The following is a 16,497-nucleotide window of genomic DNA, read 5'->3' as shown; positions in this document are numbered from 1 at the left end:
CCCCTCCCCCACCCTCCTTGAACCCTTGATAATTTAGAAATGATTAGTATTTTTTTATGTCTTGCACTCACTGCTGTCTCCCTTCACCCACTTTTCTGTTGTCCGTCCCCCTGAGAGGGGGCTATATGTCGATCATTGTGATCGGTTCCCCCTTTCTCCCTCCCACCTTGCCCCTACCCTCCTGGTGTCACTACGCTCATTACTGGTTCTGAGTGTTTATCTGTCCTGAGCATTTCTCTTTTGGGTGATGAAAGTGCTCTCATAGGAGACCCCAGGAGAGGCTGCACAACCCTGTGGGGTGGGGGTGGGGGACATGAAAGGCCACTGGATGACCCCCACTCCCGTGTGTGTGTGTGTGTGTGTGTGTGTGTGTGTGTGTGTGTGTGTCTGTAAATGATGCTGCAGTGAAGTTGCAAGAAGGGAGGCCCGTCTGGGGACGATAGCCGTGCGCTGGAAACAGGGATGTCAATAAAGCCCTGAGGACAGCACCTGCCACTGCGAAGCTCCTCCCACACCTGGGCTGGCTGCTGTTGGAGATGCCCCAGGACCTCCAAGACATCTGCTGCTCCTGGCTGGGGCCTGGGGACAGATTGACTAAGTGACAAGGCCCCCACCTTCTGTCCTATCCCTTCCCCAGATAAGAAGGCTGGGAAGAAGCAGGAGCTGTGTCGGGTCTCCCTGATGGCTGTGTACCCCCTACTCTCCGTCCTGGATGTCTGCACTATGGGCAGCGCCGAGGGCATCACCCGGAATCACCTGTGGAACCTCTTCTCCCTGAACACCTTCAACAGCTACTTGGAGCGTGACCCTACGCCCTTGGAGCTCACCTACAAGGTGCCCGTCCGGCACAGGTGAGCTGGGCCCAGGGGCCGACAGGGTCAGCCTTCGCATGTTCTTGCCACTTTCTGTTCTCCCTAACCCCACTCGCAGCCCCCACCCTGTCCCAGTAGAGAGGAGGGGCCTCTGAAGATCTTGGCTTATGATCTGACGTACCCCACCCCTTGCCTCTGGCCCACCCCACGCCCAAGGCTCAGAGACGCCACTTCCCACACTTGTAGGTGGGTACCCAAGTCAGCCCCACCCTGTCCCCCATCCCTGCCAACTAGCTGCTCTGAGCCTACTTTCTCTGTTGCGTTTCAACAGCATGAGCCAGACCCCCCCTATCTTCACCCCTCTGAAGCTGGACTTCAATTTTGGGGCTGCACCCCTCGAAGCCCCACCCTCTGTGGTGTTGCTCGCCCTGAAGAACTGCGGGCTGGTACCCCTGGACTGGTATGGCTGCCCGGAGGGGGGTGGGCAACCACCGGGGAGACAGGCCGGGAAACTAGCTGCCTTCTGCTGGCCACTCGGCTGCCCGGTGTCTCCCACGGATAAGATCGGGAGGCCAGTGGTGGTGCAGGGGTCGCTCAGCAGGGAAGCTGCTTGCTCAGTGCGGGAACCATCCTTCTGAGGCCAGATCTGTTCATGACTCACTGCTGCTGAGTCCGCATCGACGACGCGTGGTGACCAGGTGTAGAAAGTCTTGTCTTGCTGCTTTCGGGGAAGCCGGTGGCTTCAAGCTGCTGAGCCTGTGGTTAGCAGCCCAGGACTCCTCCTCCTAAGGCCAGGGCCACCTTCATAACTTGGTGGACAAGAAGGGTGCCTTGAGCATCAGCAGCAGGCCTGCTCTGGTGCTTCACAAGCCTGGGCCCTTCTGAGCCTCCCTCGTGGCCGTCCCTGGGAGACAGCGCTCCCCCCTCCCCTGACCTTCTCCCCAAATGAGACTCTGCGAGGGTCAGTAGGGCTGAGAACTCAACCAAGGTCACAGAGCTAGAAATGGGCAGACACCAGCTGCCGCCACCAAGGCAGCGCTGATGCGTGGTGACTCCGGACATGTCCCAGCGCAACAGTGCTCCCTGGTCTGTTTCCAAGGGCTGGTGTGTTTTTTTTTTCCAGGAGATTGCCAGACCTTGCTTGCTCAGGGTGGACTCCTGCCTCTTGGTTAGTTGACGGCTTGTCCCACCCAGGGACTGGCCCAGGTTCAAGGCCAGATGTGCCCCACTCGGGAGCCTCCTCCCGATTGCTAGGGGTGTGGTGCTTGGTTGTTAACCAAAAGACCCTTGGTTCAAACCCCCCGGGAGAAAGAGGGGTGCCCTTGGATGCCCTCTGGGGCAGTTCTACTCTGCCTGATTGGGTCGCTGAGTCTGGATGGACTCGACTAGTGGATGTGGGGTTCCTTTGTTTTTGTTTGTTTGAATCCTGAAGTCAGCCAACCAGCAGGGAAGTGTCAAGCTGCTCCTACGTTCCAGGCTCTACACTGGGTGCTGGGACACAGAGTCCCACAAGGGGCACAGGGCTGGGGCTGTGTGTGTGTGTGTGTGTGTGTGTGTGTGTGTGTGTGTGTGTGTGTGTGTGTGTGTGCCAGCTTCAGCGGGCCTGCCACTGAGGAGCCATCACAGAGCAAAGCCTGGGCAGCTCCCGGGCTGCCAGGCTGGCTCGGCCTTTCCAGCCTGGAAACCTGAGCTGCCTGTTGGCCTGGCCTGCGCATGGCTCTCCTCCCATTGGTGCCCAGAAAACACCCTACTCAAAGCCAGGGCCTTTTCCTGCCCCTCCTCCCTGCCCTGCCCGTGCCTGGATTTCCTAGTAAACTTCCTTTTGGTGATTTCCAGCTTTGCTGGACCCAACAGAGGTGAAAAAGAGGGGTTCCTGTCTGGGTCAGGCAGCCGATGGGGAGTGGCTGGGGGTGAGGATATGCAGAGTGGGAGGACCCCAGGCATCTCAGAAGCCTTCCTACCTGTGGGGAGGCCCTGGACCAGGGGTGAAGGTGGGGCAGGGGCTGGAGCCTCCTGGGGACATGGGGGAGCTGGCTCCTTAGGTGGCTTTTGTCTGCAAAGGGCAGGGCCTGGAGTAATTGAGGAGCTTGGCAGGGCTCTGGCCCGGCTGGGGAAGATGTGGGTCCTCCTGGCACTCTGGGGGTGGACCAGGAGCCAGGCCCTGAGGCCTGGGGGTGGGGATGGGGTGGGCACATCGCCACTGGCCTGTATCTTGGCTCAGAGCAGCGTGTGCGGGTGGACAAGGCTCTGCTAGCCCTGTGGAGAGGTTCCAGGCGCTGGCATTGAGGCGGGAGGGCTGGGCAGTGTGCCTGCAGAGCTGGCCCATCAGTCGGGCTGGTTTGAGGCTCAGAAAGGCGGGCCCATGCCGCTTCCAGGGTTCTGAGCACAGGGAGCCTTCCTTGGAAGGAGGCCCGTCCCAGGCTTTCTGCGTTTGTGTTTTCTTTCCATTTCTTAGAAGGCTATTTCTGAAAGTCCTAGCTGCCTCTGCTGAGCCCATGAAGAACAGATGAGGGTTTGGTTCCTGCCAAGGCCGCCAAGAAAGGCGGGGAACCGGCCGGCAGGAAGGACAGAGCAGGGACCCCAGGGTCAGGGGACTGGGGGAGGGGGTGTAGTAAGCCCCACCATTGCCCCACTCGCTCCTGGTTGCCTTCTACCAGAGCCTGGAGAGATGCCAGGGGGATGGGGGTGGGGGTGGGGGTTACACTAAGTAAACCTCTTTTGTTCCCTGTTCACTCATTCATTCACTGCAGGGACCTCTCCTGGGTGCTCCCCAGGTGCCCATCTGGGCCAGGCACTCAGTCCCCTTCCAGGTCCAGGGCCCTCTGTGGGGATGTGTGCCTCCTGTCGTGGACGTGTTTGGGGAGGGCATCTCAGAGGGGCCCCCCTGAGAAGGTTACAGTCTGGGGATGGGCCAGTGAGGCCCCAAGAGGACCCTTGCGGGCAGATGACCTGGGAGGTGCGCGGTGACACCAAGGTGAGAGGAAGGGCAGCCAGGGTGGGACATCTGGCACCCCGCTTCCTCAAAGATGCCAGCGTAGGAAACCTTGTGGGGCAGTGACTCAGCAGTACCGAACATGGGTGGGCCTGAAGTTATTAACCCACTGCACAATCAAGGGGACAGGATTTGTTTCCAGTGGCCTGTTTTTGCCACTGCAAAGAAAGCCACGATGAACATCTTGTGTGGGTGGAGACAGGCGCGCGCACGTGCTTTTACTCCCAAGGCCAGCTCCCCCCGAGGGACATCCTTTCTTTGGACTGATGCTGCCAAAGTGCCTGCCCAAAGGTCACGGCAGCCCCCTGGCTCCCTCACCACGTGTGACGGCATCCGTTCTCTCTAAACTCACCAGCACTGGGGAGAAGCCCCTTCTCACATTTTGGAGGTGGGGAGAACATGGCCAGATGGAGTCCCATGAGAGTTTTCCAGTTTGTGTTGCCCGACTCCTGGGGAGGCTTTGCAGGGCTTGTCGGCCACTCTCATTCCCTTTTCTGGATGCCGGCTGCTCCTGTCCTTGCCACGTTGCTTTGAGGGCCAGTTCAGGGGCCTTCTCAGGAGGGAGGGGTGCAGACTGTGTCCTTGGACCTCTTTGTCCCTCGCCTGGTCCACTAGGTGGAGTGCAGCATCTGCGCGGGAGGGCTGGCAGGGGCCTGCGTTGTACCCAGTGAGCCCGGGGTGGTCCTTTTTGTAACAGCCAACGTTCCACACCACACGGGGACCTGCCGGTTGGTGGGCCGTCGCTGTGATGGGGGCCAGGTTTTGCTGGAACTTCCAGACTAAGATGGACGAGGAAGGAAGAAAAGCCTGGTGACCCACTTCTGACCATCAGCCCAGGAAGATCCTGTAGGTCACACAGGTCGAGCCACAGCTGATCCTGGGAGAGCCTCAGGGCTGGGTGCCAGTCAGAAGCATTACACCGGGGATCACGAAATCATGCCTGGACAACAGACGCCCAGCCTGCTTCTGTTCCCCGATTGCCAGCTGCTTGGACACCCTCCTTCTCAGGGACCTCTCATGGGGGTTGCTGGCCTTTCTTTGCGCCTCAGCTGACCCCTTCCTGGGAGCCGCAGTATGGAGTTAGAGGCCAGCTCCAGTGACCCACCTACACGCGCTGATGTCTTAACCCCTGGGGTCCCCAGTGAGACGCCCCCCTTCACCTCTCACCCATCTCGGTGGCCCTGTTCCTGTCCACCAGTGTGGGGGTCCACATGAAAGGATAACCCACAAAGCCACATTGCTTGGCTTGCTGTGGGGCCCGGGGGTGGGGGGAGCTCAGCTCCTCCAGACCGAGTTCGAGCTCCTCTGTATAATGTCACTGCCCTGTCCGCACTCCTCTCCCAGGGCCTTCCTCTTCCCAAATGACCAGCAGATTGACCTGGAGCTGTGGGCAGATCAAGCCGAGTTTAGCGACACAGAGCTGCACCAGATGCGTGCGCTGGACAACTGCCTGTTCTCCATCTGTCCCAAGGCCTGCAGGCTGAGTCCCGGGCAGATGCAGGTGGTGGAGCTCAGATACAAGTGAGCTTCTGGAGATGGCCTGTGCTCAGGCTCCTGCAGGACAGCGGGACCCCAGTACCAGCACCCTGGGGGGACCCCCTCTTCCCCCCCTGCAGGGAAAGCTCTAGGCCTAGTTTTGGCCCTAGAGGCTCACCTCCTCAAAGCCACAGGCATGCCATCACCCTGCCCTTCCCCGCCCCCACCCCTTGTACCTGCTCCAGGTGTTATTTTGTCTCTGTACTAAGTCCTGCACTTGTCTCCCCACTTCCAGCCACCTGTTCATCGGCACGGACCGCCTCCCAGTGCTCTTCAAGGTGTCCCATGGCCGAGAGATCCTGGTGAGGCCCCAGCACCTGCTCCTGACCTTGGTCTCGGGCTGTAGGAGAGTGGGCCCTCTGGGCAGCTGGAGGGGACCAGGGAGCAGTGTCCCCCTGGGAACTAAGGTCTTGCTTCCCCATGTGGGAGCATCACCTCCTCCCAGGCCAGGATTTGACACGGGGGACTTTGTGTTTCCAGCTCAGCTTCATAGGTGTGACAGTGGAGCCGGGACAGAAGTACGTGCACTTCACCTCCACTAGCCACCAGTTTGTCCCTGTCCCCATGGGGGACACGTTTCCCCCACGGCAGGTCAGTAGCCGGCGTCATTCCACTCAACCAAAAAGCTTGCATCTTGATGTCTGTGTATCTGGGTCAGCCTTTGACAAACGTGGCCGAGAGGCGGGGCTGGCGGATCAGACCCCAAAGCAGGAGATCTTAGTTGCTGATGCCTGGTACTAAGCCCTATCTAGCCAGGCCTAGTTCCATGAGGTGGCGGCTATGCACCGGGCTGATCACCACAAGGTCAGCAGTTTGAAGCCACCAGCCACCAGAAGGGGTTTTCTACTTCTATGAAGAGTTACAGTCTCAGAAACCCTGGGGGCAGTTCTGTCCTGCCCTGCAGGGTCGCTGTGAGTCAGAATTGACTCAGAGCAGTGAGTCTTCTGTTGTTTCATTGCCATGGGAATGGAAGGGGCTCCTTCCTCTAGATCAGGGTTCTTCAAACTTCTCTGACCACGAACTACACAAATGCATTTTCCATTCTAAATCCAGCCAAAGCAAAAGCATCACAAGCCCATCCTTAAGCCATGGTCGTCAGTGGCGATGAGTCCACTCCAACCCAGGTGCCTCCCCCGGCTGAGAGGAGGTGGCTCCCCAGCTCAGCTGTCATCTGAGCAGAAGCAGGTCTCCACAGGCTCTGCTGGCGGCCTCCAGCCAGTCCACTTGAGGGGAGCAAGCGAGCTCAATCCACTTGTCTGACCTCGGGGCTTCATTTAGACTTAAGCTACTCTCTGCAAAGTCGTCTGATATTTTCTTTTCCTATTTTACCCGCTTCCCTTTGGATGGAAATGTTGGCCAAGACATGGCTCTGTGAGTGCAAACCACTGCTGCGGGAAGGGCGTCTTTCCCGCGCGAGAGCAAGGCAGTGGGTCCCGCCCGGCCTTTCCTAAAATGGATCAGACTAAAATGTCGAAACAGAAAGATCTGAGTGCTTTGCATTGTAGACTAAGTCTAACGTCCCCCGGTTGATCAATTGGTTGCACCCAAGGTTTGAGCTCAACTGCTCATGCAAACTGGAGGGGATGGGGTAGGAACTTGGCATACGTGCCCCAGGGAGTTCCAGGAGAGGGACCAAGTCATGTTCTGGCCTTTGCACCCCTGTGGAAGTTCTAACCCTTCGGAAGCTGGCAGGGGCCTGCATCGTACCCAGTGAGCCCAGGGTGGTCGCTTTGTAACAGCCATTTCTGGACAGGGCCTCTCGCCATTCAGCCTGGAAGCAGAGAAATGGGTTTTCGTATCCCAAGAGGGACAGAGGACCTAGCTCTCAACTCGACTCACTTCCCTACATCACCTTCCACCCTGCCGGCTCCCCAGCAGCCGGGCCCCTCTGAGGCTGTGAGTCCCTGGGGCTCACAGAGGCTCAGGCCCCGGAAAAGGAAAGTCCAGACTCTGGTGGGGCCTCATCGAGCTTTCCAGCGAGACCAGACTGCTTCCTTTAGGCCATGTGTTGAGGCCGTGGGACGTACCCCCAATGTGGAGTCGACAGACCCAGCTGTGCTTCGGCCCCACCTCCATAATGGTGACCCAGCCTCCACATAATGCTGGCCTGGGCCTGTGAGCGGGCAGGGAAGGCAGAGCAGGGACCAGATTTGAGACAGATGTATTTTTGAGCAGAACCATGGGGACTGTCTGCAGAGTGACTATGGGGGTGGAAAAGGAAGACAGGAGCAGGTACCCTGGTACAGACAAGAGCTCTTGAGACACTGAATCCAGGACAGATAAACCCCTGAGGGACAGACATGGGAGTAATGGTACCAGGAGGGTAGGGGGAAGGTGAGGGGAGAAGGGGAAAAAAAGAGGGAACTGATCACAATAATCGAAGTATAACTCACCCCCACCCCCAAAGGGGAAGAGCAACAGAAACGTGAGTTAAGGGAGATGGCGGGTCGGTGTAAGATATTAAAACAATACTTTATAATTTAACAAGGGGTTACAAGGAGGGGGGAGGGAAGAGGAGCAGATACCAAGGGCTCAAATAGAAAGTAAATGTTTAGAAAATAATGATGGCAACATAGGTACACATGTGCCCGATACAATTGAGGTATGGATTGTTATGGGAGCCGTAAGAGCCCCCAATAAAATGGTTTTTTAAAAGGAAGGCAGCATATTTAGTTTTAGTCTGTGCCCCTGAGGATCCGTGGTCCCATTTGTTGGGAGGAGGGAAATGGTAGGGGGCAGAGACTTAGAGGGGAGACTGTGTTTGGGGCCAAGGTTGAAACACCTGTGGGTTAACCAAGGAGGGTTGGCAAATAAATGCAAAAGCCAAACCACTGCCATCAAGCTGGTTCTGACTTATAGCGACCCAAGAGGCCAGACTAGAACCGCCCTCACGGGTTTCTGACACTGTACCTCTTTATGGGAGGAGAAAGCATCCTCTTTCTCCCACCGAGCAGCTGGATTCCAAACTGCTGGCCCTGCGGTCAGCAGCCCAAAGCATTACCCCCATGCCACCAAGCTTGAGGCAAGCAGATTGGATACAATGTCTTTTGCTCAGCAGGATGGCCCAGGTAGATACATACAATCCGCGTGCCCCAGGGTTGACTGGTGAGAGAGTGGAGGAGTAGGTCGGGGACTCAGTCTTGATCAGTTCTTTGAGCTCTCTGACTTCAGTTGTCTCTTTTCTAAAATGAGGGGCTGTGCCAGAAGACCTCTGGTTCCTTCTAGGACATTCTGTCATTTCCAACCTTTGGGCTTAGTTGTCGGGGACTTCAGATCATCCTCCTGTCCCCTTACCTGCCTTTAAACAGGACTGCCTCTCATGGTAAGAAGTCCTGGTGAAGTAGTGGTTAGGTGTTGGACTGCAATCCACATGGTTGGCAGTTCGAAACCACCAGCAGCTCCGAGGGAAAAAGACGGGGTTGTCTGCCCCTGTAAGCATTCACTGTCTCTGAAATCCACAGGGAGGTCACCATGAGTCAGCACTGACTCCTTGATCGAGAGTGGTTTGGCTCTCTCATGGCAGCCATGCAAATGGCAGCCTGATGGGTGATGATAAGAGTGGAGCCGATCAGATGAGGAAGGGTGTGGGTTATTCATGGGTGTTTCCCTGATCCCAACACGAAGGACACGGCACTAAGGTCCCTGCATGGCTTGGAAAAGGCAAGCTTGTCAGAGTCAACTGACCGCTCCTTTACGAATAGGATCACCCTAAAATGTCACCGGCTGAAGACAGTTTCCCGAAACTTCCACATACTTCTGGAAGGACTGGGTCACACGAGGGCAATATTCGGGGGCAGGTCGGGGGAATCCTGAGATTAAGGCGGCATTGTGGAGGTCATTTTACCCTCCTGGAAGGAGCACAGAACCCCAGGCGCTGCTATCTTGAGCCAGGGTCAACGGTTTCCTGCTCCCTGCCCCCTGCAGATTTACGAACTCTACAACGGGGGCTCGGTGCCCGTGACATATGAGATCCAGACCCCCATCCTGTCGAAGATTCAGGAACAAAACTTCGACCACCCTATCTTCTGCTGCCTCAACCCCCAGGGGGAGATCCAGCCGGGCACGACGACCCCTGTCCTCTGGGTCTTCTCCCCCATCGAAGCCAAGACCTACACGGTGAGTGAGCGGCCGGGGGTGATCAGAGGTGGGACATGGGCCCAGGCCCCCTCAGAGGCCATTTCTGACCAACCCTCACCCCCACCCTGCTGACTTCCTAGGTGGACGTGCCCATCCAGATCCTGGGATGGAACTCGGCCCTCATCCGCTTCCACGGAGTGGGCTACGATTCCCATGTCATGGGGGTCACAGCCCCGTTCCACAACATCTCCTCGTTGGAAAACAGCTCCACCCACTTTAGGCTGATGGTTCCTGGACAGGTGTGGGAAAGGGAGGTGGGAAGGCCTGAGGCCTTGGGGGGAGAGTGGGAGGCTCCAAAGAGGGCTGGAGGACAGGAGGAGGTGGGGGTGACCTGCAACTGGCCTGCAGCTATCATAGGCAGCTCTGGCTCCAGAGGAGGCTTACCCTGCCACCTAGTGCCCACATATATTTCTGCCCATCAATCCATATACCCCTCTACCCATCCATGCACCCCTCCATCCAATTATTGTCTACCCATCTCTGCATCCACTTAGCCATCCATCCACTCGGATGCCAGCTGGACTCCTGCTCTGTGCAGGTCCTGGGGACAGAGCCTCTTCCTTGGATCTCAATCGTCAAGGCAGAGGAAAGGGCCCTTCGGTGTGGTCTCAGTCTTTCCGGACCACACTTCAGAGCAGCTCATCTTCCGTGCCCAGTGAAGAGGCCAAAGCCTTCCAGAGCTTGGCCTATTCTTTGGTAGCCCTCCACTAGAGGCTTAAGAGTATACTGTGGGTTAAGCATTGGGCTGCTAACTGCAAAGTTGGTGGTTCACACTCAGCAGCCACTCAGTGGGAGGAAAACGAGGCTTTCTGCTCCCACGATTTATCCCCTGGGGAACCCTAAGGAGCAGTTCTCCTCTGTCCTTGGGAGTCATTCTGAGTCAGAATTGATCTGATGACAGTGGATCAGTTAAGTACCAGTTAATCCACTGCCATCAGATCAATTCTAAGCTAACTCAGATTCTCTTAGCCCTGCCAAACCTATTTTAATGGTTAGATGCGCAGGTTCTTGAGAGACACGATGTGGGCATGTGAGTGATCTCTGGAAATGACGTGTGCTTCCTCAGCTCCGGGAGCCCATCTGTCCAATGGGGGCAGTAGTCACACCTGCATCCTAAGGCCATTGTGAAGATCAAATGCCCAGAGAGCACTTTAACACCGCACCTGGCCTGTCCAAAGACTCGGTACCCATCGGTGGCTGCTAGGGTCCTTGTTTCCTCCCCTCCCAACGTTGCTACTGTGCTGGCTCCACCAACAGATGATCTTCCTGTCCCAGTCTTACATCTCCCTGGGCAACATCCCTGTGCATAGCAAGTGCAGCCGCTTGCTCTTCCTCAACAACATATCCAAGAAGGATACCATCATCTTTGCCTGGGAGCTGAAGCCTCTAGACTTCGGGGAGGTGAGCATCCCCATGCCCACAGAATCAATACCCTCAGTGGAGACCCCGGACCCATCCTGTCTAGTGACATACCATTCACCCCACCCTATCTAGGCAATTTCACAGAACCTCTCCCCAAATCAGGAGCCCTAGGGGTGTAGTAGCGGTTATGTGTTGGGCTACAAACCACAAGGTCAGTGGTTCGAAACCACCAGTGTCTCCGTGAGAGAAAGATGAGATCTTTCTACTCCTGTAAAGAGTTACAGTCTCAGAAACCCATGGGGAAGTTCTACCCTGTGCTATAGGGTAGCACAGTCGGCATTGACACAGTCGGCATTGGCACAGTGGCAGTGTGTCCCCCGCTCCCCCAATCAATAGGTGTCTGTGAGTCCCAGTGTGGGGGTGATCCCTCCTGAGGAGTCAGTCCCCTTCATGGTCACCCTGAAGACCTCAGTGCATGCCAGCTTCTACAGTGTGGACCTAGTGTGCAAGGTAAGGACCCATTCCTGGGCTTTCTGTACTAGAAGGTTGGGTGGGTTCTGAGATCTTCAAATCCCCACCCAAGAGAGAGGCAGTGGTCAGCCACTGAAAGGGAGTGGGGGGTGGGTGTCCGTAGCACAGACCCAGGGCAAGACCTGGCTTCGTGCCCTCCAGACCTTGGGGCTGTCTCTCCTTGTCCGGAGTCACAGGTGTACCGGCAGCAGCTCTTAAGGCAGCACCACAAGGAACTGCAGGAGTGGAAAGAAGAGAAGGTCCGGCAGGAAGTGGAGTTCACCATCACAGATAGGAAAGTGGAGGTGAGCAGGCCCAGGCCACCACAGATCTTCCTGACTGGCCTTCCCGGACGGGAGAGAGGAATGTGCCAAGGTGCATGCAAAATGCGCTGACCCATCCTAAGGGACCAGACTCAATTCATGAGCCTAAATATAACATGTTCACATCTGTTGCATGTGATGCTCTGGGTACAGAAGGCCACCTGACGTAGCTTGTATGGCCTGAGTGCTTCTGGTGGCATAGTGGGTTATGCATTGGACTGCTAACCACAAGGTCAGCAGTTCGAAACCGCCAGCCACTCCTCGGGAGGAAGACAAGGATTTCTACTCCCATGAACAATTACAGTCTGGGAAATCCATGGGGGCAGCTCCACCCTGCTCTATAGGGTTGATATGAGTCCGCCTTGACTCGATGGCGGTGAGTTTGGTTGGACAATATTCGAGCACCGGGACCCAGAGAGCACGGGGTGGTGGTTTGGGGAACAAGTTCTAGAAGCGGCCTAGTTTGGGTTCCTCGCTTGGACAATTTTGAGCTCTGTGATCTTGGTCAAGCCATTTCATTTCACTTTGTTCCTTGAGCTGTAAAACAGAGGCGCTATGACACCTGAGGTTGGTTGCAAGACAACCCAACGAGGGGATATAGATGGAGACTTGGCCATGGCCATGCCGCTGACTGTCCAAGCCGGTGACGGCTAACAAGGATTCATTGTAGCCTTCTCACCACTCTTTTGTACGTTTAAAGGTTTCCCTATGACAAAGGTTACAAATAAACCTTTGTCTAAAGCATATTTACAATGGGAACTTTGTACAAACTCTATTACAAAGTAGTGTAGTGAAGACAAATTGCGTTAACACACGTGTAAAATGAGTAAAGTGGCTTGATACCCAGGGAGCTTTCCTGAAACATGAGCTCTGAGTATTGTGGTTGGAGGGAGCAATATAACCATAAGACAGTTTCCTCCTCCTTCCCTGAACATCTTCACCCTGATCACCTCTGAGATCACCACATGGAATCCTGCAAGGGGTGGGCACTGCTCCCCTCAGAAGCTCTGGCTTAACCAGGAATGCAAGGTATTCCTTGGGGGCATGGGAGCAAGGATTTCCACATGAAGCTGAATAAGGGAAGATGTTTCTCCCTGCAGAGCATCAGGCACAAGAGCCAGTATCCCTGGGGCTGCCTCCAGGTGTTGGGTAGCGGCTTCTTGTTATTCCTTCTTTGGGGTAGCCAGATCATCCGTGTCTGCAGACAAAATGTCAAGGGCCACCTTCCAGTCCAATATAGCCCTTGGGGCAGGGTCGAGAGGACACAATAGGTTCAGGAATCTGCTTCACGCTTAGGCAGCTACCGCCTGCCCGTACCATCCTCCATGGGTCAGCAAGTTGGGTAGGAAGTTGGGGAGAGGGGCTTTCTCTTTGGGGGTGCTCGCCATCCTAAGCAGGGGGTCTGTCTGCTTCCACAGAGAAGAGTGTACTGCACAGCCTGTGCACCGGTGAGAAAGTACAAGGTGAGGCCAAGAACCCCAGGATCATCTCCTGGGGTCACTTGGAAGGGTCCTTGGTCACTCCCAGAGTGGCCCCCTAAAAGGGAGGGGCAAGCGCAACAGTGGGTGGAGCCAACCCCCTATGTGATTCAAGGGGCCTGATTGAGGGAGGGGCTAGGCCAAGGTGCCCTTGGGTGATGGGAATGCAGCCTCAAACCCTTGTCTTCCATACCTCCCCCTTCCCAAAGACACTGCCCCCCATCAAGAGCCAGCAGCCGTTCACCCGGCCTGCCAGCTGGCACCTGCAGATCCCGAGGGAGGAGTCCTCTTGGCCGTGTCCCGAGCCGCCTGTGCCAGGCATGCTTAGACTGAGCCTCACTGCCCGCACCCATGCCATTGACTCCTTCCTGGCCAACTTCTTCTCTGAGTTCCCCTGCCACTTCCTGCACAGGTGAACACCCAGGTTGGGGGAGGGGGCAGGACTGTCCTGGTTCCACTCCTTGTCACCCCCGCCTGCACCACCCATAACTAGGGCTACCCAGCCCCAGCCCTTGGGGAGGGGTTGAAGCAAGTGCACAGGCAGTGGGACTCAGTGCGCAGTGCTGGCCTCCAGATGTTTCATGACTGCAGCGGTTCTTCCAAGGAGAGGCACAAAGAAGCTGGCAACCCCCTGGGAAACCTCCTTAGCACCCGGGGTGCTCTTCATTCATGTCCTTTCCAACTTGAAGCCTCTCTGGGGCCTGCAAGTCCCTGAGCCTTGGGCCTGGTTCCTCCTGCAGTACCAGCACCTTTGGATTAAGGTGGCCCCAAAGGCATCCAGGTCCTCATGCCAAGGCAGCTACCACCAGTGCTTGTGCCCCTAACTCCAACATGGTGGCTCCCTCAGACCACTCAAAATGCCATGGCCTGCCCCCAGGGAACTGCCGAAGAAGAAGCCCCCTGGGGAAGAAATCACCGACGACAACTGGGACTCTGTGCCCAAACAGGAGAAGGTGCTTCTCATCGATTGTCTTAGCATCATCATCAGGTAACCACACATCTCCCAGACCCTTGTCCGAACCCTCCCATCTCTCCAGCTCTAATCCTGGGTCTACCCGCAGTGCCTGAAGGTCCAGCCTTCTTTTCCTGAGTAGCACTTCCTCAGAAGATCCCTTCACTGGTGACCCCAGGCCCCCTGGGGTGATGCCAAGAGGGATCCTGAAGGTTGAGTCCTAAGTTCTACCCCATTCATAGCTGTCTCCCCAGGGCTTTGGACCTTCATTTGGGTAATCCTGTCCTCCTGACTCCCTCTCCACCATATAATGTTTACCTCCAAGTATCTACGGAGCCAAAGGTGCATTCCTCTGCAGAAGGGTGGGAGGGGCTTCTCCACCTAGCACCTGCTTGTGGACAGACTGTAGAGAAGAGCTGCCCCTTGGAGAACCCTGAAGCCTTCTGTGTGTGTGTGTGTGTATGTGTGTGTGTGTGTTTTGGGGGAGGGGGCTTTGGAACTCTTTGTTGTCTCCCTACCCCCCAGACGTCTGTTAGAGGACAAGAACTTCCATGAGGCTGTGGACCAATGCCTGGTGGAGCAGGTGCCTTACTTCTGCCAGTTCTGGAGTGAGCAGTCAGCCAAGTTCATGGCCAAGAAGAGCAGCCTGCCCTTAGTCCCGTTCCTGTCTCCACCTTCCGAAACCTGGGAGGAACAGAAAGGCAAGGAGCCTGAGGATTTCAAGCTAAGGCTGAGGAGGAAGGGACCCGGGGAGGAGGAGGGGCGGCAAGAGGAAGAGGAGGAGGAGCAAGAGGAGGAGGAAGAGGAGGAGGAGGAAGAGGAGGAAGAAGAGGAGGTGGAAGAGGAGGAGGAGCTGGACAGAGAGGAGCTGGTGGAGGAACAGCTGGAGGTGAAGGAGGAGGAGAAGAAGCCCTGGATAGGGATGGAGCCCAGACTGCATCCTGGGTCCCAAGAGTCCCTGCAGAAGCTGTGGCAGCAGCAGCTGAAGGCTGTGATGCAGGAGGAGCAGGAGCAGGAAGAGAAGGAGGCCATCAGCCGGTGAGCGGCAGGGCCCAGCCCAGGGCTGGGCAAGGCCTGTCTGCACCAGGGTCCAGGACACACTAGGAAGCTGGGTGGGTACCCGGGGGTCGTGAATCGCTTCCCAACTCAGTCCAGCGAACCCAGGTTGGTTGTTTAAGGCCTCGGTGAGGACCACTAAACAGCAAGCCTGAGCTTTTGCCCACTGTTCACTTTTGATCAGCAGTGTGGTTCATCCACTGTCCTGAGACCGTGCAGCCTTACAGTGACCCGATCAGGGGCGAAAGAACTGCCCCTCGGGGTTTCTGAGACTCCCGGCGCAGACAGCTTCATCTTTCTCACTCAGAGGCTGGTGGGTTTGAACCCACAACCTTGTGGTTAGCAGCCCAGTGCTTAACCTACTGCGTCACTAGCACTCTCTAGTCAGGGTGGCCAGCATCTTTTAAATGGACTTTGAAAGTCAGAAGAGAAATATGGGTGGCTTCTTGCTCCACCTCCCCCCAGGCCTGTTCTGTGGATACTTTTTGTTTTGGTTGGGATCCCTGCACACCCCCACCCGCCACCGCTACCGACCCCCCAGCAGTCCCTTTTGCCCCTTCAAGTCAGGCACTATCTTTCCTCAGACCTGGACCTGGGATGCATGGTACGGTGGCCCGAGTTTGAACCTTGCCACTTCGGCCAGCAGCAGGCCGTACTTTGAGTGTGTGAATTTTGAGCAAAGACGCCCATGGTGGTGGGGAGCGGAGGGGAGGGCGAACCGACCAAACGTCCAAGTTAAAAGGCCCTTGGCTGGCTCTGGGCCCGCAGGCTCCCGGCCTTCACCAACACGCAGGAGGCGCTGCTGGAGAACATCATCCAGAACATCCTGGTCGAAGCGAGCCGCGGGGAGGTGGTGCTCACCTCGCGACCGCGCGTCATCGCCCTGCCGCCCTTCGGTGTGACAAGGTGGGGGCGCCCGGGCCAGCGGCTCTTGGGGCGGCAGGGGTGCGGCGGCAGGCTCTGGCGGCAACTGCGTCCTCACCCCTCCACGGGGCTTCCTGTCTCCCAGGGTAACGACCCCAGACCCGCCGCAGACCCCTTTGGCAGCGCAGCGGCAGCAAGCGGAGGAGACCCGCCCGGCCCATCGGCCCACCACCCTAGTCCCGCCGCCGCCCCCTCTTCCCAGCCCCTCCTAATAAAGCATTTAAGCTTTCTGCTACGGCGTCCCTGACTTTATTTCCCCTGCGCTGCTCAGAGAGGGATGCATAGTGGCGGGCGGGCGGGATGGCCCTCACGACCCTGCGGGCCTGGGGGACTGGAGATGCGCCTCCCCGCTCCGCCCCGCAACTGGCAAGGTCCTCAGGGCTGGCGGCCGGGCGCAGACTCCTGCTGGTCAGTG

At 56.9% G+C, this 16,497-nt stretch overlaps 1 protein-coding gene across 1 annotated transcript in view; it reads left to right on the top strand.

The window, feature by feature from the left end:
- The window catches only part of CFAP65 (cilia and flagella associated protein 65), a 31,555-nt gene extending 15,261 nt beyond the window's left edge, over positions 1–16,294 (top strand). Inside the window, exons 17-32 of the mRNA XM_004701797.1 lie at positions 638–851; positions 1,144–1,272; positions 5,149–5,325; positions 5,576–5,642; positions 5,821–5,931; positions 9,265–9,456; positions 9,558–9,716; positions 10,735–10,878; positions 11,236–11,349; positions 11,547–11,654; positions 13,091–13,135; positions 13,360–13,562; positions 14,028–14,138; positions 14,628–15,140; positions 15,927–16,064; positions 16,168–16,294. Of these exons, the coding sequence (XP_004701854.1) occupies positions 638–851; positions 1,144–1,272; positions 5,149–5,325; positions 5,576–5,642; positions 5,821–5,931; positions 9,265–9,456; positions 9,558–9,716; positions 10,735–10,878; positions 11,236–11,349; positions 11,547–11,654; positions 13,091–13,135; positions 13,360–13,562; positions 14,028–14,138; positions 14,628–15,140; positions 15,927–16,064; positions 16,168–16,294 (2,552 nt within the window). The remainder of the gene's footprint in view (positions 1–637; positions 852–1,143; positions 1,273–5,148; positions 5,326–5,575; positions 5,643–5,820; positions 5,932–9,264; positions 9,457–9,557; positions 9,717–10,734; positions 10,879–11,235; positions 11,350–11,546; positions 11,655–13,090; positions 13,136–13,359; positions 13,563–14,027; positions 14,139–14,627; positions 15,141–15,926; positions 16,065–16,167) is intronic.
- Positions 16,295–16,497: the final 203 nt, after the last annotated feature.

The sequence above is a fragment of the Echinops telfairi genome, unplaced genomic scaffold (assembly GCF_000313985.2).
Source record: "Echinops telfairi isolate 266 unplaced genomic scaffold, ASM31398v2 ScPeMD7_3;HRSCAF=10, whole genome shotgun sequence".
In the NCBI taxonomy this organism is placed as follows: domain Eukaryota; kingdom Metazoa; phylum Chordata; class Mammalia; order Afrosoricida; family Tenrecidae; genus Echinops; species Echinops telfairi.
This window is presented reverse-complemented; position numbering and strand designations above follow the sequence as displayed.